The sequence below is a fragment of the Neolamprologus brichardi genome, chromosome 12, assembly GCF_056152115.1.
Source record: "Neolamprologus brichardi isolate AB-2024 chromosome 12, ASM5615211v1, whole genome shotgun sequence".
Taxonomy (NCBI): domain Eukaryota; kingdom Metazoa; phylum Chordata; class Actinopteri; order Cichliformes; family Cichlidae; genus Neolamprologus; species Neolamprologus brichardi.
In genome coordinates, this window is record NC_142115.1 from 12,693,193 (window position 1) to 12,717,688 (window position 24,496).

Below are 24,496 nucleotides of genomic sequence, written 5' to 3' on the forward strand. Positions count from 1 at the left end.
TGCGAGGTCGTGCTTTGAAGCCATTTTGCCATACATGTTATTATCTATCTTACATATAAAATATTTTAAGTTGAATTTGTTATTTTTTAAAGCCTACAATGTCTGTTTTACTGCAAGTAGGCTGTATATTTAACGACACCTTCCCAATATAATCATTTTAAATGCTCTACAATTCTAATAAATGGGATTTCATAGTTTTAAGGATGCAGAGAATTCCCACCACTTATACATCAACACAAAGCCTAAGCTTAGATGTAAGTCACTTTCCAAAATTTTGCAAAGTGCTATGTAGACAACGATTTAGGCGATCCCAATAATATCATTACTTTCCATTTTGTTCTTGTGAATCATAATCTACAAATTCACTCCAAATTGCAAAAATATTGATATTTTAATATGAAAATCAATTCTAGAATATAAATATCTGTTATTGGTAGAGATGGCACGATACCACTTTTTTATGTCCGATACCGATACCGATATCATAAATTTGGATATCAGCCGATACCGATATGAATCCGATATAGTCTGTTTTTTTAATCAATAAAACGTTTTTTAATATCTTGCTGCATTTTGTATAAGTTTATACTCAAGTTTAAATAAATAACAACACTAAATCTATTCTGTTATACCTGTATGTAAAAAATACACTGCACCCAAAATATTTCATAGTTCAGCAACACTGATCAATCTAATAAACTTAAACCTGCTCCATCCTCCCTGTTCTGGTATTTTAAAGAGTACTTAGCAGAAATATTAAGCAACCTAACTAATAGGGTTGCAAACTCCCAGCAAAAAAAAATAGGGAACCACCGTCCACGTCATGATGCTTAATCGATGTAATCAAATTTAATTTGATGCAGGGGGAATATGCACAGAAATAAATTATTTTTCAAGAATAATTAAATAGATTCCACATCTTTCTTCAACAGATTTGCAGACTGCACAGATGGTTCCTTCCCAAAGGAAAAAGTACTATAGCTTACTAGGGTATATTAGAATTAACAGTTACTATATACAGTAATGGACTTATATATATATTTTACATCAGATTAAAACTTTGGGTGTAAGAGTCAGATAATTATTTATTAAAAGCTCGACATTTTAAATGAGAATAAGAAAGAAAAGTATGTCTTTGTGCCCCCTTTTCCCTGTTCATGCCCTATCGGTCCCCTGGCTAAACTTTGCTAGATCCGCCCCTGCACAGTTACCAGCCGTCAGCTACGTAGAAAAAGATCCTGGTGTAGAAAGTAATATTAAATAAATTCTAACAACAGCTTATCAAGCTTAAACGTGCTGCTGTTGTTCAGCCGCTGGTTTCCTCTTTCTGGTGAGAAGTGGGCCAAAAACAAAGAAGAGAGACGGACTCACGACAGAAATGCCGATCAGCTGATCATTGATCAGTTTCACGATTGAAGTGGGAGCAGGAGAGAGAGAGAGAGAGGCAGTCGCTCCATATACTGGTTGTTAAGCTTAACGCTGGAATGCTTTACAAACATTCAGAGATGAACTTACACACTTGCTTTACTTCTCTCTGGGATAACTGCTGGTTTGGTAGCACACAGCCGCTCTATCACGTGACGCATACTGCTGCAACGTGCTACGGTTATGAGCCGAGTTACGCCGTGTAGCAAGTTTTGTGAGGTGCTTTTTTGATATTTAATGGATCGGATTACATTTTTTATTTCTCGCCGATATCCGATCCAGGAATTTGGGTCAGTATCGGACCGATACCGATACGTAATATCGGATCGGTCCATCTCTAGTTATTGGTGGAATCAATGTTTAAGTATCGATCTACACACCGCTAATCCATGCAAACAGCTGTCTCGCCCCCTCCTGATCATTAGAAAGAATTCTGACTTTGGCTTTGTCCTTCCTTTAAATACAGTCTATGATTCTTCATGCCCCAGAGGCCAGAGTTTTTGGGTTGTTTTTTTTTTACCCCCAGTGAAAACCTGGAATTTATGTATTGAAGGAAAAAAATATTTTAAGCTTTTATTCATACAGCAGTGTTACTTGTGATTTGTTGTTATATCCAAGACTGAATAAAATACATAAAAATCACATGATTAGTGGATTAGAAGCTTTCTCATTTCATGTGAATAATTTTAATAAAAGATATGAAAGTGGTGACATTTACTTCCTGCTCGCACTTCAGGTTGGAGACATCTGAATCAAACCTTTATAAAAAGGAAGTTGGCAAAAATATGATATGACACATTACTAACATACTAGATATTAAACATGGATAAAGTCATGATTAATGATAACTGTCAAATTTGATATAATCAGCAGGTCCTTCTCATGGGAGACATGTTACAGGGTATTTCCTGTAATAAGCAGTCCTCTTGAAATGACACTCCAAAAATATAATGCATACATGATTAACGGCATGTGTAGGAATGAATATTGATGAGATTTTATTGATTGCAATGCGCTTTTAAAAATCTTCTCAGTGACGTAACGCACTGTAGAAACAGAGCAGAAAGAAAGGCTTGCATCCGACTTGGTTGTGCAAAAGCTTCCCTGCATTGAGTTTGACCTCAGTGCTGTGCAATGCACAAATGTAATAAACGCAAGAACTGATAAGCTTCTGCTAAATTGGACAATTTGAATTTCTTAGCTAGAACTGATTTTCCATTCCCACCTCTAATGCATCTGTGCTCCTTGTCCTATCGTAAGACGCTAACAAATGTGCTGTAGATGCAGCCTCCTAGTCTAATTAACAAAGCCAACAGATGAGGCAGATATCACATTATTTATAATGTAGACTCTTTTGCAAATTGTGACTTTTCAGTTATTTTAAATGAAACTTTTCCAAAATCATTTTATAAATGGTATGAAATATGTGTGATATGAAGGACTAAAGTTCATGTACTAAGTTTGGAGCCATCCGGAAGTTTTAAAATAGGAATTTGCAACAGTACAACATCACCTGGCTTTCAGTAGCACCTGTTCCATAACCACACGCTTCTGCTCCACTTTCACATCTTCATTTATGTCTGTGCCGCCAAAGATTACGCCAAAGGGTATTTCAATATCTATTGTAAAGAACAGACATAAAACAAAAAGGCAATGTGGGACTGAAAGCTGTACATTTGAAGTATACAGCTGATAAGTAGATGATATAACAGCAAGTCAGTTTACCCATGAGAAGTCTGCCCGCTTTGAAAAGATGAATAGCCAGTGCAGCTTCAAACTTAGGATGTTCAGAGACCAGATTTACCACATCAGCAGGAGACTGAAACTCTCCTGCGTCTCTGAGCTCGCAAGTGTGTCCTGCTGACTCAATGTAGGACCTAAAACATAAAATTATCAGTTGCTTATGGAAGGCAGGAAGGAAGACTGAGTGGTTGAGCAAATTCATAATGGTTAAAGCCAGGAAACGTCTTCCGTGGAGCTATTTTAACATGAAACAGTAGACGAACAAGTGTTACCAATCACATTAAATTAAGCTCAGTTCCTGTTAAGAACAGAAGCCAAGGTCACCGGCAACACCCGTGTTTACTGCTACTTATCTTAAGGTGTCTCATTACACGATAATGTTTGTATTTGGAGCCAACTTGTTACACTTATTTCACATTGAAGTAGGCGATTTTTATCAACAACACTTGCCCTGATGAAGTCAAATACTCCGTTATTGCCTCATAGTATATTCATGGGTTAATAATTAATGAATCATACCCGCTATAAGAACCAGCTACACTTAGCAACTATGTTTGTTACCTTATTCTCTCAGCTGTAGTATGGTTCCCAGTTTTGGGGCTGAGACAGGCAATGAAAAGTAATTTCATATCTTCACTGAAAGCAGGGCTGACGTGCTAATTAGCTACTTAACGCGAAATATTCGCGAAAAGCTGACGGCACCGAGCGGGACATCTACGTTTCAATGAGCTCGCTTAGCCGAGCTCCAATTACATTTCCTTGTCCGTAACTTAACACGTAGCAGCACCTAAGAGCAAGGCTTGCTCGTCTTAGGGTTGCACACAGACCGTCTACGGTAGTGCACCATGCTTGTAATGTTTACCAGTCCGTCTTCTATACGGCCCCCTGGAAACATGACTGTAAGCGGCGAAGTGCTGCTATCCAATTTCACTTCTTTTTCTTCTTCCTTTTTTTGTCATGCCCATCCCCAAACCGCAAACCCTGTTGGTTCATGTTATATAATAACAGAATCAGCCGTAGACAAAAAAAAAAAAAAAAAGATTAAATTGCACTGCAGAGCTACTTCCTTCTCCCCTTGCTTAGCTCTGCGTAAGCGGAACAAATCCCTATATCATATGGATGGTGTTGCGCGCCTCAATTTGCTGTACCCGTCGCGTAAGTTTCATTTTCAGATCGTCTCCACAGCAACGCAAGAGTGACAGCTTTTGACTGAGCTATGTGTCACGCGACAGAACTGTGACATTGTTTTTCTGTTGACACCCAGTTCTCTTTTCATAAAGTTCAGCTTTTAGACAGTACAAACGAAACATTTGAGCGGTTAGTATGATCTAGATTGATGGAGACAACCGAAGACCCCTGGGACGTGTTTCTGTCATTAAAGGTAAGGTAATGAGAAACTTTAACAAGCTGATGTGGTGTTTAAGCTAGCTTACTTCAGGTTTGTAATAAGCTAAAAACCTATATGACAAGAAAATGGGCTCTCCTTTGACAATTTAGATGTTGTGAATCCGGTACAGTTGTTTGTGTTTGTGCTGCGGTGTCACCGTTTGGTTTATATTTGTGTTTTATCTTCAGGTTTGAACTCTTAAAAATAAGGAAGAAACTCCATTCCACTAAGTTGGGCGAGAATGGCTAACAACAGGGACGCCAATGAGAGCACCCCTCTTTTGGACTCAGACACTGAAAACAGACCTTCACCACCGTCAGTCTTCGAGGGAAGAAGACTGGCATGTGCGGCCATCCTGCTGGCCGAGTCACTAGAGAGGATTGCTTTCTATGGCATAACGTCCAACTTGGTTCTTTTTCTTAATGGTAGTCCTTTTTATTGGGAGGGCACTCAGGCGAGCCAGGCACCGCTCATGTTCATGGGAGTAACTTACCTGATTTCACCATTTGGAGGCTGGTTGGCTGATGCATACCTCGGAAAATTCTTGACCATTGCCGCAAGTTTGGTTTTGTACATTTTTGGCATGCTGTTTTTCCCTTTTATTTCAAACGAGGGCACCAGGATACACCTGTGCGGGGAAGAAATGGCATTTCCTGTGCAGCCTGCTGAGTGTCTGAACACAACCGTTACCACTCCAAAAAACGTTACCTGCCCCATTCGTGCCCCATATTGTGGCCCAGCAGTCTATGGTGGACTTTTCTTAATTGCCTTAGGTGTGGGTACTGTGAAGTCTAACATCACTCCATTTGGGGCAGATCAGGTAGAGTATAAACAGCACTACTATGAGTTATTAAAGTTTGTATTAATTAGGAAATACCTGGAATTTCCTGTTACCAGAAGGCTATAACCTGAACCATTAGCTTTCTGGAATTGGCCTGTATAAAATATGTAGTGGGCACATCAATAAAGTCAGACATGTGATGGGACTTTAGCTGCGCCATGACATTTCTCAGAGACATGCTCTTGATTGTCATGGCTACTTATGGCTGTCACCATTAAAAACTAAACATTTTGAAGCATCTTGTAGAATAGACAACACATCTCTCTGGAACACATGTACAAACGGAAACATTTAAAAACACTTCTTCAATTGTTCTTAGTTGGTAGTAAGAAGTGAAACACACATCTGTCAGTTTAGTATCAAAATTATCTAGAGGGCCCTCCACAACACGCAATCATGGGAGTGGGAAAGTTCATCAATGAGGTCATTGTTTCTCAGAGTAATCTAATCAGGAAAGGATAAAATGTCTCAAGGAGAGCTGGCAGACCGAATATGATTAGTGCAATGTTATGTTCAAATACTCAACACACAAAAAAGACCGCTTTTTTTTTTTTTTTTTGGTAAAAGTCCACTAACCTTAAAGCAAACGCAATGCACCATGAGGTTACTTTTTCCTGCGTACTGAAACTGAAATTTTTACCTCATACAGACAAAATTTTCCCATTAGTGATCCTCCAACTGAAAGTCCTTGGTGCGTGGGAGATTTGAATATTTAAGAGAAACAGAAGAGTCCCTGTTAAAATTGGCCTCATTCCTAATAACGACACCCTCTCACAGCGTAAAAAAATTATCATATTGATTGTTGTGATTTCCCCTTTTAAATACAGTGCATTTGCATGAAAAAAAAGGTTTGTAACCTCTTTGGAATTACCAAACCCGGACTTGCAGTTTTGTCAGTCATGATACTTGGTCTGATCTTCAGTGACAATTGTAAAGAAACACAATCTGACTGAACATATAGCACAAAAAGTGGATTTATATTATATTATTGTTTGTAGCAACTCGTTGTTGAACCTCCTTTAGCAGCTACAGCTTTCAAATGGGGGCTGTTTCCGGTAGCTGCTCATACGACGATTTAATGTTTGTTTGCTAGTTCACCCAACCTTTCCTTTAAAACACAGACAGCTGCTCTTTAATTCAGTGATAACAAGCTATCCAAACAATGATGTTGGTTCCACCAGACTTTAAAGTTGGGATGATGGTGTTGTCCACCTTTTGATAAATCTCTTCATGCATCACTGATCTAGAAATGTCATTAAAAATGTGTAGGTCTTCTAAGCTTTCCAACTAATGGCCGGATCTGGTTGTTTTGCTAGTAGTGTGTTTTCCCTTGAACGCTGATATCCAGTTGTGGAAATGTCTACAGGTGTTACCACTCGGAGACAGATTTATTTTAATTGTAAATATTTCATTAGTTTTATTTTGTGTTGAGAGTTTATTCATATTTAGTTGAATTTTCATTATGTAGGGGTATTTGTCAGGAAAATATTCAAGAAATTTAGAAGAAGTATCACTATAAAAACACAATTTCTGTGTCATGTATGCACACTAGTCTTATTCACCAAAACATTCTAATGTGTGTTGCTCTGACAAAGACTAAAACATATTTCCTCTTGTAGTTTCCTACTTTTTGTGTTAAGTTTAGTTTTTATTTCAGGTAACTTAAATGTTTTTGTAACTATAGTCTTGCTCCAGGTCTTTAGAAAAAAGCTTTTACAGCCTTTTATAGCTTCATATATCTCTAAATGCTTTTACAATCAAGAGGGAGGTGTTCATCGTTTATGTTAACCAATCAAAAGTCAGACTTTTATGCCTTTTTTATATGGAGGGGCACCCCAACAACCATCCAGCCTCATTTTCTTAATTGGATACCACTGAGGTTCACACAGAGTTGTGAATTTAGTTAAGTTGTGTTTACTATAATTGTGACCTATATGAAGCTTGGACAACATTTTATGATTAATCATTGCAAAAATCCCAGTAATTTCAGACAGCTGACAAGAATTTATTTCTCCAGCTATGCCATGATGGAATTACTTTAATAACTGACTCTGCACAAATGCACTGATGAACCCCAGAAAGATTTATGCTGAATATATTGACCTTATGTTCAGCATGTTTTAGTTGTACCAGTGCATCTTTTGTGCTTGTATATAAGCGACATATCCATCAGGAATTGAGAAAATCTTTTCACTCAAAAGAATAACTGTATGTGGGATGGATCAGATGATAATGTTATGTGTTTGCATAGACAGCTATTGCAGCGTTACTAAGCCAATATTTTAACCTTTAATTGCAACCTTTTAAAGAATGCTAAAAGCTACAATAAGCAGATAGAGAATAAAGAAAACGTTGCTTCTATTGTTCTGCTCATTTCACTCAGCTGAGATGATAAAATGATAAAGTTATTATAAAGTTTGCACAGTATTGCTATGTATATTTTACTATAAATGTGTCAAACGTGTTGACTCATGCAGCTTGTGATCACTGTTTCTCTTTGTTATTGACAGTTCACCGTTGTGTTTTTGATCATTTTAGGTTTATACAAACTGTACTTTGTACTATATGTTATAGCTTTGAGTCATGCAGCCATAGTTTAAATCAATTTAAACCCTGTTTCTTGGCTTTGAAATCTTAATCTTTTATATCAGAGGACTTGTGACTTCACTTATTTTTTATAACAATCAGATGCTGGTAGTTAACTTACAAACTCATGACAAACCACTGTTGCAAAGTTCAGAGTACACTTACTCTTCTTACACGCTCTTTATGTTTGGATTAAAGAAAAGAAAAAACGTCACCCTGTGCTTTGTGTGCTCGCAGGTTAAAGACAGAGGACCAGAGGCCACTCGCAGATTTTTCAACTGGTTCTACTGGTCTATTAACTTGGGTGCCATCCTGTCACTGGGAGGTGTGGCCTACATCCAGCAAAACGTTAGCTTTGAGGTTGGCTACATCCTTCCTACTGTGTGCCTTGGGATCTCGTTCCTGGTCTTTCTCCTGGGACGTATGGTTTTCATCAACAAGCCCGCCGATGGAAGTGCCTTTACTGACATGTTCAAGATCCTGGCTTTTGCCTGCTGTTCACAGAAACCAGTGGAGCCAAACCTGCTCCGGTAAGAGTGACATTTCATACAGTAATTAAATACATATTCAAACAAAGCACACCCAGATCAGTCTCAGTGGGACAGCTTCCTAAAGTAGTGTAGTGACGTTAGTTGGATGGTGACTGTGAACCAGTGGAATAAAATGGCTCTATTTTATTGGTAGAGCTTTATGTTAAAGCCTCCTTTGATCCACCTGTATAATTCTTTTTTCCCCCCCCCATTGGTTCAGGCATTCATCTTCGTTCCATGTGGTTAAGTTATTCTGAAGTGCGGATACTTGACTTTGAACCAAAGTAGCACTATTAGCTCATAAACTTGACATTGAATATTTTAAGTTGGGCAGTCCTGCTGCCTTTCAAGAATTTCTTATTAAGACATTTTCTCCAGAGATGGGGATTATAGGCTTTAGAAAAAAAGTTTCTTTCATATCTCTAGAAGTGCTGTTGTCAAAGGCCGAGAGATTCACATAAAAGGCTGATTAATTTCCCACTTAAAGAGCACACACCAATTCTAGTTTATTCTGGATTTATTTTTGCTTTATGCCATTAATTACACTGTATTTTTAAACAATTTCAATCAGGTTTATGTTTATTAAATTTTTCCTGTGAAACAGCAAACCGGCACTACTGGACAGTGCCAAAGTGACTTACGGAGGGAAATTTCCTGAAGAGAAAGTAGAGGAAGTCAAAGCACTGGTGAAGGTCCTTCCGGTTTTCTTTGCTCTTATTCCGTACTGGACTGTATACTTTCAGGTAAGATCAGCCGATATAAAGTTAGATCCAAACATTAAAACAGTATTGCGCATGATGAGAAATGCAAAGTGAGAACACAAGAGATAATGTGCACACATTATCGGGTAAAACATTGTTTGTGTCAAAACTGGAGAAGAATGGTGTGCACCAGACACCCTGGTGATCACAAAGTGGAGAACGACTTCACGCTGAGACTTTAATCTCCTTTTCGCATTACAGATGCAGACAACGTACATCCTGCAGAGCCTCCATCTGAAGATTCCTGATACGACCCCAAACAGCACTTCTGACTTCTCTAAGGTAAACTGAAGTGGAGACACTCTCCTGCACCTCTTTTGAGTTTAATTAACAATTTTAGTGCCAGTGTGCTCTGACTTGATTTGTGCTGTGGCACTCTTAACTGTTCTCTAATTCTCTGTAGTTAAACATAACAGCTCTAGCCTGCTTTCTCACAAGTGGTTTTGATCTATATTTTTTACTGCTGAAACTAAAGGAGTCAGTAGGCCACTGACACACAACAGCTGGAGGCAGCAGCAAAGGCTGATAATGCAACGGGGATTAAGTGAGAACTTCATAGACTAATACCTCACAGATTAGCAACTGGCTGGCATTGTATCTGACCACAGCAGCGCCTCCACCTGTTTCTGTTTGGCAAATTTTGCTGGTATACCTGTCTCTCACTTTGCCTGAGTCTATTTTCATTTTGGCAAATTTAAGTTTTCATCTTATAGTGGCACTAGAAAATAGAGAAAATTGGGTAGTGGGGAAGGACCAGTGGAGTGACATTCAGTAAATGGTCCAGCAAGGAATGGAGGAACCAATGCTCAGGCATTTGTGCCAATGTGATACACGCCCAATAGTTGTCTATCAGGACAACCGTAGCAGATTAGATGTTGAGCGCTGCGGTGCTTTGATGACTGAAAATCAAGCTGCTGTTACTTGAGTAGTAACAGCAGCTTGTGTAGTGAAGTAAGTCTGTTCATATTTCTGAACAGGCATGCTTGAGGTAATTGGGAAGTGTACTGACTTCACAGAATTGTGAAGTGAAACACTTGTCGGCAAACCTCGCAGTCTGAGCTAGTGCTGTTGAAAAGCCACAAAAATACTCGACTTGGAACACCGTGAAACTATGTTATATGGCTTTGTTTACTTGTGTAACATGTTTATAACTGTGTTTAAGAACTACATTTCTACAAAGTTTTCCTAAGTGCACCGTTTATCTGGTAGGAAAAAATGGAACTAGGCCCTTCCTGCTACCGGCCTCGACATTTGTCATTATCAAAAGGGAAGTGAGAATAGATGTCTCGTCTCACCTGACACATTTCAGTGGCCAACCTGAACAAAAACTGTCTCTTTGGAGAAATGGCACCCATACTACTATAACTACTACTAATTTTAAAATGTGAATTTGAAAATCACATTTTATAATTAAAACTGTTTTTATGGTAACCCACAATAAATTCAATACTTCATGCCCTGTTACTCGTTCAGAGGATAAACAATGTATTATTCGTCTGCAGAGATTACATATTTCTATAAGCTTTTTTTCCCTCTAATCTGTTACAATAGATTATAAGGGTTAGAGCAGTGAAGCTGCAGGAAACTTCATTACATGGTTTAGAAATCCCCCCAATGTCTCACACCAACTTGGACATAGTAATCAAGTATATGTTTCTGCAGTTATCTCAGAAATGGTTTGCAGTGATCTAAAATTATTTGTTCCATTGTTCTTCTGTTTTTAAATTTGTTTTTTAATTTCTTAAAAACTTTTTTTTTTTTTTTTAAATCTCTCAATATCTCAATAGTATGTCAGGCGCATGTACAAACTTCACTCTGATCTTAAGGTGTAAAGAAAATTCTGTGATATTTGCAAACGATCGTAATGCTTAGATGCTGAAATTTGAGTCACACATTAATATGTGTTCCTTGAGCTTATGCGCACAGGATCATTGTTGCAAATCTGAAAACTTGAATCTCAAAATTGGATTCATGTGAAAGCCAGTTGAAGCCCAAAATGTGATGATGATCAGCCATGCATGATGTTTTACAGCAAATAGATTTTTATTTTATTTATTTATTTTGTCAATTCACAGTCCAAATATAAACACAAACACTGGGTTACTACTACTACTGAGAGGAGTGTTTTTCTGTGTATCTACTACTGTGCATGTTTGAAAATGCAGAACTGCGTAGAGTACACAAAAGAGGCTTCAGACATTTGCTGGAAGCGTGTGGTGGCTTCTCCCAAAATGAATGGCCATTGCAATTCACACAGTTGTGCGCTCTCAGAAACAGCCACGTTGTATATCTACTGTGCCTCATGACAGCACGTGATAAAAGAATCCTATACTATCATTTATGAAAGATTAAAGGCTCTTCCTCTCCTTAAATGTAACAGTACTTGTAGCTGAAAAACAGAGCATTCTTATTGAAATTATAATTGGATGTAATGTGTTCACAAACACCTAATAGTGTAATTTTACTGCTTTTGTGACTCCCACATTAACCCCAAGCCAACTTTTACCTTTTAACAGACACAAATGAATACATATTACAAATGTAATATTATTGCATATATTAAAAGCATTCATTCAATAAATCTCGTTTCATGCTGATCTAAAGGTGGTCTAGGGAAATAATGGCTAAAATGCTCACAACCTGCCATGTGCAACCATATTTTTATGGGATACTTTTTGATCCCTAAATGGTGGCACTATCCAATTTTCTCAAGATAAAGAGCAGCAGAAAATATAAATCTTGCAATAAGTCTTTATCATTTCCCAAATTGCTAAATCAGTATGTGTGGTTTTCTTTTGGGAAGAAAATAAAAAAAAAAACACTGAGATTTGGGCCTGCTGAGACACCTCAGTCATTCATGCCAGCCTCGTCTTGGCAAAGAAGAAGTCTCATTTAGCACTTCCTATCATTTTGAATATGATAATGTACAAACAAGAGAGAAAAACACTCTCTAAGGAGCTGCGTACAGATTGCCAGCGGTCGCTCTAAGAAATGGAAATTCAATTTGAGAATAAATGATCCTATCAGAAGTGTTAAACCAGAGACACATCAGGAGCTCAGATGGCACTTGGAATTTGAATTGCACAAAACAAAACAAAACAAACAAAAAACTCTGCTCCAGCAGTCTGCACTGTTACACTGCTCAGTCAGTGAGATATTGCCTCAACTTGTAAATACTTTGTATGCTTATAGTGGATTTTCTGTTTGATTGATATGTCATCCAGTCTGTTTACACAGTGCAATTATTCCTTCCAAAGATTACGCTTTATCGTGATAATTCAGCATCAGTTTTGTCAATTTTGTCTCACATTTAAGCTTTAATAGATTGGAATGTAAAAAAGAGAACTTATGAATCCTATTAATACTAGTGCTGCTGCTGCTACGGCTGTGAATAATAAGCTGAATATTTATTCGGTATTGACTGCCTGCTTGCATTACTATAGATCAGGGGTGTCGGACTCCAGGCCTCAAGGGCCGGTGTCCTGCAGGTTTTAGATCTCACCCTGGGTCAACACACCTGAATAAAATAATTAGCTCATTACCAGACCTCTCCAGAACTTCAAGAAATGTTGAGGAGGTCATTTAGCAATTTAAATCAGCTGTGTTGGATCAAGGACACATCTAAAACCTGCAGGACACCGGCCCTCGAGGCCTGGAGTTCGACACATGTGCTATAGATGCTATTTACGTTTTGTTTTGTTTTTTAAATTGCTTCATGTTTTGCTTTCGACCACCTGGGGGTGCCAGAGCAGTATCAAGTCTGAAGGATGCACAGACTCCAGTGAATGCAAACATTTGGCGAACTGTGTAGTTTTCATACTTTTTTGCCTTTTGTTCTCTTTCATCCCATGTTTCTCCCCCTGGATTCCCCAGATGACGTTCCGCTTTCCGCCTGCTTGGCTCACCATGTTTGACGCAGTGCTCATTATCATGCTGATTCCCCTGAAGGACAAAGTGGTGGACCCAATCCTGAAACGGCGCGGCCTGCTGCCCTCCTCCCTGAAAAGGATCGCAGTAGGGATGTTCTTTGTCATGTGCTCGGCCGTGGCAGCGGGTGAGTGCACCCGCAGCCGAGTTCTCTGTACATGTCACTTAAATAGGACAAACACAACAAAGGAAAAAAGGCAAAGTTGGGTGTTATTTTCTGTGGCAGATGGAACATACAATCAGCAGTTCCAGTGCCACATCTACTTCATCTATATTTTCATTACTTTTGGTAACATGGCTTTAATACAAAGCCGCTTCACCGACATGACTTGAATATGATCAACTTTTTTTTTTTTTATTGCTATTCTGGTGTTGCTTTATGTGGGACTCGAAAGATGGTTTGTCACAGATTTATAGTCTATTCCGGAATCCCATGACTTTCTATCTGGCAAAGGAAAAGCAGCAGATATTGTCCCCCCTCACTCAGTAGCTTATAGAGAGCGCTGTGGCATCTAACTCTTTAGTCCTGTGTGACTGCACCAGCCGTGCTCAGTCGTGTTCTTTTCCAGTCTGCAGATTGTTTTCGAAAGCTTCAGCCAGGCCTGTCAGTGGTTGCTGCTGCACTGATGCATCCAGGCTAAAATGTTTGGAGCATGAAGGCAGGAAGAAAAGCCAATCAGTCTACATTGTATTCCACAAACGCTCCACTTTTTCTTACACAGAAATGCAAATGTGCAAAATGAACATATTTTACTATTAGTGATCCTTAGATATTGACTAGTGTGGTTTTATAGATGGGGAATAATGCACTTAATGAAAATAAAAAGCAGTTGTTGGGGATAATTGTGAGGGAATCTCTGTAGAACTGTCTTAACAACAGTTTCCACGACAAGCATGCTTTGTATCCTTATATATCACAAGCAAGCCGATTCTACAGTTTTCAACAAAACACGACCGAAGTGTCATAACATTAGGTCACGATTATTTTATGGTATGTTTTACGTCTGTTTATACAAACTGATCTTATCTCCACGTATATGATAAACTTGTTCATTCTTGCTCCTTTATGGTCATCTGATAGCAGAATGTGTAAAAAACACAACAAACCCCCAAAACCCAGCAACTTAATAAATTAAAGCTCACCTCATCAAAACAGTGAGTGTAAAAAGAAGACTGCAGAGTCCTCAAATGTTCTAGTCTTGGCAGAGTAAGACCATCAAACGAATCTTTTTCAATCAACCTGATGCGGTAGAATCATTATTAACCAAATCTGTAGTGTTTATTTTTCAGTTTAAATATCAGAGGATGTGAGGTTTCTGACAAGTAAAGGTCCTTCTAATATTTTCATTTTCATGTTCCAAAGCTGGTTAGCTGTTTGCTTTTCCATTCAACTTACTGAAATAAAGTGCAGCACTTGCAGTTAAATTCAGGCAAAATAAACTCAGAATATTGCAGAAGGCTGTTTTGAGTTCTGGGAGTGGAGAGAATGTGTTTATGGTGGGGAAATGGACAGATGAGTACACAACTCGTGTACGACAAATTTCTGACCTGGATTCCAGGAGACAAATCGGAGGACTCTGTCAAAGTTTTACAGTAATATGCTTTGTAAAGTGAATTACTGAGATGCAGTATAATGATATTGCATCTGCAGCTTATTTGAATAATTATTCAGACAGCAGTAATTTGCAGAGCCTGTGCACCGTTTATCCCCAGAACTGACTCGACTCACATTCGTTCAGTTACGCACACTGACTCCTGGGAGCTGCCTTACACTGTTATTACATTTCGAGCTGCATTCTAAGTTGACTTTACTCGGTGCTTATCTGTAGCGGTCCACAAGCTAAAATCATGAAGTTCAAAGACTGACAGATGGATAGCTGTGAATGTCCAAGTGTGGCACCTTTTATCCACAGACTAGATAGTTGTCACACATGACACTGTCGGCACGCCACACCGCTGCTCCTCGGCGGTGGCATCTCTTTCATCTTGTTGTGTATTTGTCTGGATTGGTGCAGCAGTATTTTACACGGTGAAGCTGTTTGTGCTGACACACGTGGTACAAGGACAGGTGGACTACCCATGCAGTGAAAAGGGACTACTGAAGGCATGCTGCTAAGTAGACAGTGGACTGTTTCTGATCATTTATGTACAACACTCCCAGACTTTGGCCACATGCTGACCAGCACTCAAAAACCATGCTGACATTGTTTTTTCTGTTGTTTTTTTGTTTGTTTGTTTTTTCGCATGCTGTCTCACTTTTCTCACTTTATGTCTGATCTCATTTGGTTAAAGCTCAATGGCTATTGCACCCAAAGCATTTCTCTCTCACTCTTTCTTGCCCTCTTTCTCCTTTTTTTTTTTTTTTCCCCCAGAAAAGCTGGAGCAGAGTTTCCAGGGATCACGCTGGGTTGTCTGTTGTGTGATATTTAGTTAGGGTGGGTGGGGGAGCAGAGATGTGTGCGTTTATAGTGTGCGACTTGCTCAGGGCAGCTCAGTGGCCGTGCTGTTCGAGATGGACAGCTGGTATTATAGGATATCCGGATTACAAGGCTACAACTCCTCTCAAATATAGCATTAAGTGCAGTTATGATAGGAGGCTGTCTCTGGGAGTTATCTGGAAATAGCCGCTGGTTACATGATAATAGCTATCGAATAAAGCTTTTAGGAAGCAGCGGCAGTTGATGACAACTGCCTGGTTCTTATTATTGAATCATCTCCACCGTCCCATTACCAGCTGCCAGAATATAGAAGCGTGCAGATGTGATCTTAATGAAGTGTAGGCTAGCCTTAAAATTAGCTAAATCCTTAATGGACTGTTCAATGTTGAAAACTCTAAGTCTGGCAGCTTCTTGCTGTATGTTGGTGTGACGAGCTTTAAAGTATCTTTTCCAAAATATGTAAGCCTTTTCAAATTACCCATGCTAAATATATATGGTGTGTGTGTAATAAATTTTAGGTCTTTCTTTTTTTTTTTGCTTTCCCCTTAGTTAATTGTTCTTCCTTGCACTGTTTTCTGGGTCCACCCCATCAGGTATTTTGGAGACAAAGCGCCTGGAGATCGTCAAATCCAATGGTACCATTGACCAGATGCTTGGGAGCGTCATCTACCACGCGGCAGATTTGGCCATATGGTGGCAGATCCCTCAGTACGTGCTGATTGGAATCAGCGAAATATTTGCCAGCATTGCAGGTACAGCCAGTTGACATCCTCTGTGAAGTTTTCAAATAAATGCTAAACGCTTTCATTTAATAGTGCGATCAGGTAAACAAATGTAAAAATGTCACATCCTTCTCCAGAGTAAGAGACTTGTACTTTGAGTTGATCAGCTTTTCCCTTTGAACATTCAGAATAGATTGGGGGCTAAAACCCATTGTGCCTATTCCTGTAAGCACAATGCAGTGAAGACTAATGTGTAAATCCTTTTTGAACAATTTGTTTGATTTATTGCCATCCGGCACCAGCTTAATGTGTTTGTGGGTTGCAGTCCATACTCCAGAGTAAATAGCCCACAACATCAATTGATAATTGATTATCCCGATTTTATCACACTACTGCAAGACATTGTTAAGTAACGGAGCTTTTTCCAAATAAGGTGTGGATACAGTAACTGTTTTTTAACAAACAGGGAGGAAAAAGCAAAGCTTTCATTTTACGTCCAGTGCTCTTGAAACAGATAGAGGAGATGGCGAGATGCATAAATCTACAGATACTGTATATACACGATTAGCCCCAAGGTTATATTTGTAATCGCAGTGCAAGGTGGAGCGTGATATAAAGCTTTCACCTTTAATGTTTAATAGTGTGGGTAAGCTGACATTTTTAGTAGGGGTGCAACGATACTCGTATCGATATCGAACCGTTCGATACAGTGCTTTCGGTTCGGTACGCATATGTATCGAACGATACAACATTTTTAATTTATTTTATCAACTTTCCTTCTGACGATGCTGTCTGTGTTGAGCGCTCAGTGGATCTGCGCTCGACAGTGCAGCCTAGGCGGAGTAGTCGAACACAGATTCACTGAGCGCAGGGCAAGCTAGCTAGACAGAAGTTAAGCTCCTTGCAACATGGCAAATTGAACCTCCCCCACCCTCATTCAGATCTGGCGTTTGGAACTATTTTGGTTTTCATGTGACGTATGACCCTGAAGGTAAGCGTGTCATGGACAAAAGTAAAACAGTATGTTGGATGTGCCAGCAATGCTCAATTGGTGGGAACTAGTGTGTTAGCGCAGTTAGCTCGTTAATGTGTTGACGTCTTCCAGCCCCACTCATGAGGCGATCTGCGGTAGCTCGTTAACGGAGATTTGCCGTGTTGTGACCTTAACGTCATTTCAGATTAACGCTGACAGCACTAGTGGGAACACAACCAATATGACTGCACATTTACTCCGACATCATCCTAGTGCAAAGACAAGTGGAAGCAGACAAAAACAAGCATGCATGCTACAAACTTTACCCGAGTCATTTAGACAGCCGTTAGCACATGATTCTCCTTATGGGGACCTGATATGTTTAATATGCTGCTGAGAATATAGCCCAGAAGAAGCGTATAGTTTAGCTTTTATTTTGGAAAGAGCCATTTCTCTGTAGTAAACTCTCTTTTCCAAAGATGAGTGATTCCTCAATCAGATACAGGGCTCGCTAAATCGCTAGCCCGACGTCCCGGGGCTAGCGATTTTTCCAGTCGGGCTGCCCTGCCCTGCCCGTCGGGCTATCGTAGGAAGGAAAAATATATGTCAATGCTTTTGCATTCTTTCGGAAATGTAGCTGTGTAATTATGTCATTGGCATCGGTGAGCCACTGTCAATATGTGACATATTGAAATCGCGTTTGAATTTGCGCTTGTTTTTTGCTTTCACTTTGCAATCGCGTGAACTGTGTATAGAGAGCGACAGCACTGATTGGTGAGTGATGATAATTTGCACCAATTCCTCTGACATCATCTTATCAATCGTTAGCTTACTATGCAAACATGACAAGTGAAATCTCCTGCAGCTTAAACACGTGAGAGGTTGATCGCGCAGAGAATCGCTGAGCGTTATGTTAGTGCATGTGTAAAAGCAGCAGGATATATATTTTAGTTCTGCTGAGCCAAATAAGACAGGTCAGGGTGAAGACGTGACAGCCAAAGAAAAGCTTACCACAAAACGGAAAAGTTATGACAAATCAGACTATAAGGCAAAAAGAAAGTGCAGCTTTATGGTTTCATGGACAAAAGAATTTCTGTGGCTGCAATATGACGAGCTAAATAACCAGGGCTGCACATAAGTGGTCCGCAGGTGCGCATTCGCTGTCAAAATAAAAAACGCGCACAAGATAAGAAGTTGCAACGCGTGTTTGCATACATAAGATTTTCTGGAGGACGACAGACATTTGTTTAGAACTCTTAAAGATGTCGAAGAAGCTCCTTTAAGCAATTACTTTGGTGTTCCTCCACCTCCAAAGAAATGTCAGGAGTCCGAACCACAAAAAAAGCGCGTATTCTCGGACAAGTGGTTGCAGGAGGTGAGCTGGCTTCAAACAAATGATGAACGCACAGAGAGGTGGTGCAGAATGTGCTGTGAAAATTTAATAAATGACAAATTAATAAAAAGGCATGAACATTTTTTTTGTATCGAAAAAATATCGAACCGTGACACCAAAGTATCGAACCGAACCGAACCGTGAATTTTGTGTATCGTTGCACCCCTAATTTTTAGATATGCGCCATCATATGCAATGACTCTTACATTGGGCCTTTTCCCTTCTACAAAGAAGGGACGGCTCAAGAGAGATAATACTAACAAATTGCACTGACACATATTCACTTAGTTAGCTTTCACAGCTGACACGCTGTTAATAAGGATGTGTTACACCATAGCAAATTAAAGTTTAATTATCAGTCCAGCAGTTTGATAGATCTGACATTTACATCTGCGTATATACACCAAAGAAGCAGAAAACGGCTCTTAAACATCCTATTAAGATTTCTTCTTATCAAATTGCACTTTTAGAAGGATTGTACTGCAGATTTACATTCATTTACATTTAAGATGACATAATATAACAGGTTATCTCACTGGGTCTGTCGTGTAGTATCTGTAGCGTGGATTGCTTTTCACATTAAATCAGAGTAATATTTGCACCTCTAATTTGTAATATTTTAAATAGGCTCTTAACTTTTCATCCAGCTCTAACATTTGTCCAGTAAGAAGCAGCAAATACGTTAAACTAATACTGGTAAGGCTTTGTAATTACATTCCTCTTTGTCAGCGTAGAAAATGTTACAGTGGCTGAGATTGTTTGTGAACATTATGTAGTCGAGACAAGACGATTCTAAGAAAACAATTCAACCGTATTTTTTTTTCTCCCCGCAAATTTTTTTTGCTTCAAATTTCAAGTGTTTCATTTATTTATTTATTTTTCTCAGAGAAATACGTTTCCTGTCATTTATGTTTGCAAAAGCGACGAAAAAGAAAAGAATTGCATTGGATCAAGGCGGGTCAGAGTTCAAACAACAGCTACAGTCTTGTTCATGATCATTTTCCAGGTATCGCCTCAAAACTGCTCAGTAAGAAACTCGCGAGAAATGAGAGTCATTTCATTTCTTGCGAGCCCTGGTGTGAAGAGTAAATGCCTTTTCATTAACAGCTTTGGGGAGAGCATATTGCCCCAGTAATACAATAATGTGGGGATTTGCTTTAATGCTGTTTGTGTTTGTAAGAAATGCACTAAATGTGAAATTCTTTATGAAGTTGTTTTGCGTTGAACGGAGTAGTAGCTGTGGGCCATTTTTATCCTTTAGCATGCAGACATACAAAATAGGGCAATATACCTCGCATTCTGCTTATCTATCTAATTGGAATCTGTATTTTTTTTGCTTACTTTCTCTTGCAGTCATTGCCTCTGGCATCAAATTATCTTAGTGATTCAACTTTGTTAATCCCTCTAGGCATGATTGAGTCATTCTCCTACTACTATGAAATGTCCTACAACGTATTGTGTGGTCTCGGTGTAGTACATTCTTTATTTCTTACTTAAGAGTGAAAATGAGACCATTAATATTTAGGACTTGAAGGAATATCTGGTCAGTCCAGTTCCCTCAGAAAACATTTGTCATCTTTAAAAATCTCTGGAAACTGAAATCTGTTTAATGATCTTGGGTATTATATAACCCTTGAGCGGAAATCCATAAGGCTTCTATAAAACACTGGAACTTGCATAAAGAGAGTCCCTATGAAAGTCAAATCCGAGATTTGACAAAGCTATAGGGATCCTTAAAATAAACTTGCTCTCCCCTCTCTCTCTCCATCCCACAGGGCTTAGTTCAAGACAAAATGTCTGACAGAATTGTGGCATGTGTCTGGTAAAGAGGAATATTTCCCCTTAGTCATCTTCTGTTTGAATAAATCTGTGTAAAACCTCTGGTGCTATCAAACTTTCTGACTGCAGTCCCCAGTCTTGTACGGCAATGGGTAATGCTTTCCACATATGCCACTCAAGTTCGTCTGCTTTAGGGTGGTAAGAAAATGCAAAACCCTCTCGTGAAAGAAAAGAAAATAGTGCCCGCAGTATTTTTAAACATGTTTTTTTTCTTATGAAAAAAGTAGAAGGCTTATGTTACTTTCTAAACCATAAAAAAAACCTCTGACCTTGGGAATAGAAAACAATGTATACATTAGATATGTACATATGTATTCCCCTTCTGAGTGTTTTTGTGTTCCTTATTAAAATTAAACTTGTCATTCAACACTCCCTGAAAGCAGGTGAGGCATTTAGGTTATATAGGTTATTTTCATGCATACCCAGTGATAATGTTTGCCACATCTATCTTTGACTTTTTATTCTAAAAGGATCCCTCTGCAGTCTTTCTCTTTCTTTCTTTCTTTATTTCTTAGAAATATCGCAGGTATCTGTCAAGAAACTGTTCATCACGTTAATTTGCACAATGTTACCCTCCAAGGATGTTAAAAGGCACACATAAGCACAAGTCCCTAATCTCTTCTGACAGATGTAGCTATAGGGCCTCCTATGTTTGAGGTGCCATGAAATTATCAATGTCAGCTTGCAGCAAGACAGAATGTTTTAGGCAGAGGACACACAGATTTCTCCCATACTCCTCTCTCTTTCTCGAAAGTTTCTTGCTCTTTTTTCCCCCCTCTGGTCTGTTTTTTTTCCATCACACAGTAAATACTGAATAATTTGTCTTCCACAAATTATTTAGTACTTACAAACACCACAGTCCAGTGCCACAATAGGAAATGAGCTGCCAAGGAATTCTTTTGCAATTAACAAGTGAACAGTCAACAAAACTCACCCAAAAAACAAAAACAAAATTATTTTACACAGATGGATAAATACGCAAAGAGTTGGGATTGAAATGTTACTCCGCCCATAAAATGTACACCAGCATGCCTGATGTTTTTAGTTGTCTGTCTGTCCACTAGAAGTAACAAAAATCACTACTCTTCCTACAGTATTGATCTTTGATTAAACCTAAACGCATTGATCACCTAGTGGGTACTGGTTACTTTTATGGGCAATAACATGTAAATTGTAATAGATCGTGAGTCAGATAAGCTGTTATATCAGTGGCGTTACCACAGTTTACAATCCAGAAAAACATGTGTCTAAAACCAAGAGGCTGTCTCTGGGTTTTGCACAAACTGTGCAATATTCTGGGGTCTCTGAGGAAGGACATTCAATTGAAATGATGTGAAATCTGGGGACTAAAAGAACAGTTTTTTGTTAGACATACCAACACAATATTGTTTTCTCTACCAATCCTGCTTGCCATATATGCTTCTGTGCAAGTTTGCCCATTTCCCCAAATGTAATTTAAAGTGGTCCAGAGATGCATCGGAAGATGACATTGAAAGTGAAGAAGCATTAATCTTAGTCGGGAAAGACTTAGATTTCCACATATTATTATTTATCACACTGCTCGTATCCAAGTAAATTATGTTACCTTGTTGCTCCGGTATCTCAGACTGAAGATTTATTCAGAACGTGTTTAGGTTAAATCCTGTGTCTAAGTAGCAGTGAATTCCAAGTTACATTACATCATCAGTGGCAGCTTTTGTCATATTTCATTACATGTTGTGCCATATAAACTATAAAGCTGCATTACATTAACATTTAATCATATATATTTCTACGTATGTGTTTTCATCTTTATTGCAGGCCTGGAGTTTGCCTATTCTGCAGCCCCCAAGTCCATGCAGAGTGCCATCATGGGGCTTTTCTTTTTCTTCTCTGGGATTGGATCCTTTGTGGGCTCCGGATTGCTGGCTATTGTCTCCCTCAAGTCAATTGGCTGGATGTCATCCCATAGAGACTTTGGTAAGAGATATTTTAGCTTATGATAATTCCAATTTGGCAGGTACGTCACACGTACGGTGATCAAGAGGTAGAGAACTCGACTGAAGCTGATAGCACGTGTGTGCGTGCACCTGTATGTTTGTGGAAGTGTAAGCGCACACATATGTCTGTGCGTGTTTTTGTATTATTGAAAAATGTGGTCCTGGAACCATCTGGTGTAGGTGAAGCTACCACAAAGGCGAAGACTTCAAGCACTTGTGCTTAAACTTGAAATAAAAGCTGGCTTTCTTTTCAACCTGTTCTCATCACTTCATCATTATCAAAACACACAGTAGTGACGTGATTCTCAGCGCTATCCGTAAGTCACCTGTCACCTCTTTTGCCAAGCATCCTGTTAGGTACCCAGTGCTAGACCACATACTATTGTATTCCCACATCGACTTTAGGTATAAAACCACAAGAGAGGCATCGATTCAGACTGCCTGAAATTAATCTTCCAGGAACATACCTTAAGAATGTTCAAAAGCTTGAGCTAATTTAAAATCCACTTAAAGACTTTGTAAATTATACACAGAAAGGAGGGGGCAACACCCTGCACAGGTCTCTTGTTTTAAGAGTGTTTCACATTATAAATAGACATGTCAGACTAACGACAAAAGGTTTGTGTAAATCTGTCCGAGTGCTAGAATGAATAGTGTGGCGGTGGCAGCAGATGGATGGACTCCCAGCGAGTAGAGGCTCCCACCCAGATGCACTTTTCCCTGAGCATGCGGTAAATAAGCCAACACTGTAAATTGTTTATCCACAAACACCTAATAGCTCATTAATACAGTGTACCGACAGGTAGGGAGGTACTTCTGATGATGTTAGCTCTATGCCTCATATATCCATCCTTTTCTCAGCCGTGCATAACTTGAGGGGAAGGTAAGCTAAAGTTGTTCTGCCCGTAAGACTCCCTTTGCTTTCCAAAAAAAGAAGGTGAACTGCAGAAATGGAACAAAACATCCTCCTGGCCACTGATTAAAGACATACGGCACAAAGCTTAGGCATTACGTACAGTCAGGGTTTATGCTGTTTGTTATTGTGGCTGTTTTTCACATTTTGTTGGATGCTAGCTTTTTTCCACATCTCCTGGCTCTCTACGTGGAAAAGATTCAGCTTATTTCCATGGCTGCGGGCAACATGGCGTGCGGTAAACAGCGTCTTGGGTGAGCTGTGCTGAGCTTTACTGACCTGCACAGGCCTGAAGACAGACAGCAGCATTAATCACAGGCTGGGGGTCTGATTACATAGGCCTGTTCCTCTTAAGTAAAGCTGTCCCTCGAGCATTACATGGAGATGGCGCTGCTAGTTTGGCATCACACTGGTAGATGCTCAGCCCTCCTGTCATGCTGTAGCTCTATCATCCCCCTTCTCTGCACAAGCCTCTGTTAGTCAGTGTAGGTAAAATGTCACAGAGAGAATTCAGCTTTCTCCTTGTTTTCGAGACTCAAACTTTCGGTTTGGTAAAGAAGTCAGGGAAGATCATGGCTGATTTGTGTTTTCACATTTTTAAAAGACAAGATCAAAGAAGGTACCAAAACCTTAGATGACCATTAATTAGACACCTAAAGCTTTAACTAAGAAGGTACAGTGGCTGTAATATAACTGCACAGTGCAGTAGCATAACAAAGTATTCAACCTCATATTTACTTCTTTTTTTTCCCCCCCTAACCTAAACTGTATCACATATATTTTTTTTAAAACTAAAGGTTAAACCTGCGTAAACACAGCTTCTTATGTGAGAAAGCATGCCAGAAAAATAGTGTATCCAGTATGAATGTGTGGACACATTTGCATTGTGACAAAAGGTTTGCAAACTTGCACCTAAATCTCATTGTGCATCCCTGTTACCATCAGCAGACTGAAACAGAAAGACTGTGGTACTGAGAATATTACTTGTAACTGTGGTTAAAGGATATATCTGTTTGCAACTCCTTAATTCTCACATTGA

General features: G+C 39.2%; 2 protein-coding genes across 3 annotated transcripts in view; one reads left to right on the plus strand and one right to left on the minus strand.

The window, feature by feature from the left end:
• The window catches only part of glt1d1 (glycosyltransferase 1 domain containing 1), a 32,105-nt gene extending 27,916 nt beyond the window's left edge, over nt 1–4,189 (minus strand). Inside the window, exons 1-3 of one of the 2 annotated variants that reach the window (XM_087849013.1) lie at nt 3,730–4,188; nt 3,151–3,302; nt 2,939–3,044 (exon numbers count right to left, since the gene is read on the minus strand). In XM_087849013.1, the coding sequence (XP_087705139.1) occupies nt 2,939–3,044; nt 3,151–3,302; nt 3,730–3,797 (326 nt within the window). In that variant the 5' untranslated portion in view covers nt 3,798–4,188. Of the gene's footprint in view, nt 1–2,938; nt 3,045–3,150; nt 3,303–3,729 lie in introns of both variants that reach the window. The other variant, XM_087849014.1, reaches the window with a different exon arrangement.
• Nucleotides 4,190–4,361: 172 nt separating this feature from the next.
• The window catches only part of slc15a4 (solute carrier family 15 member 4), a 29,883-nt gene continuing 9,748 nt past the window's right edge, over nt 4,362–24,496 (plus strand). The window contains exons 1-8 of the mRNA XM_006803132.3: nt 4,362–4,549; nt 4,744–5,375; nt 8,220–8,512; nt 9,117–9,255; nt 9,475–9,555; nt 13,147–13,327; nt 16,232–16,390; nt 22,366–22,524. Of these exons, the coding sequence (XP_006803195.2) occupies nt 4,797–5,375; nt 8,220–8,512; nt 9,117–9,255; nt 9,475–9,555; nt 13,147–13,327; nt 16,232–16,390; nt 22,366–22,524 (1,591 nt within the window). The 5' untranslated portion in view covers nt 4,362–4,549; nt 4,744–4,796. The remainder of the gene's footprint in view (nt 4,550–4,743; nt 5,376–8,219; nt 8,513–9,116; nt 9,256–9,474; nt 9,556–13,146; nt 13,328–16,231; nt 16,391–22,365; nt 22,525–24,496) is intronic.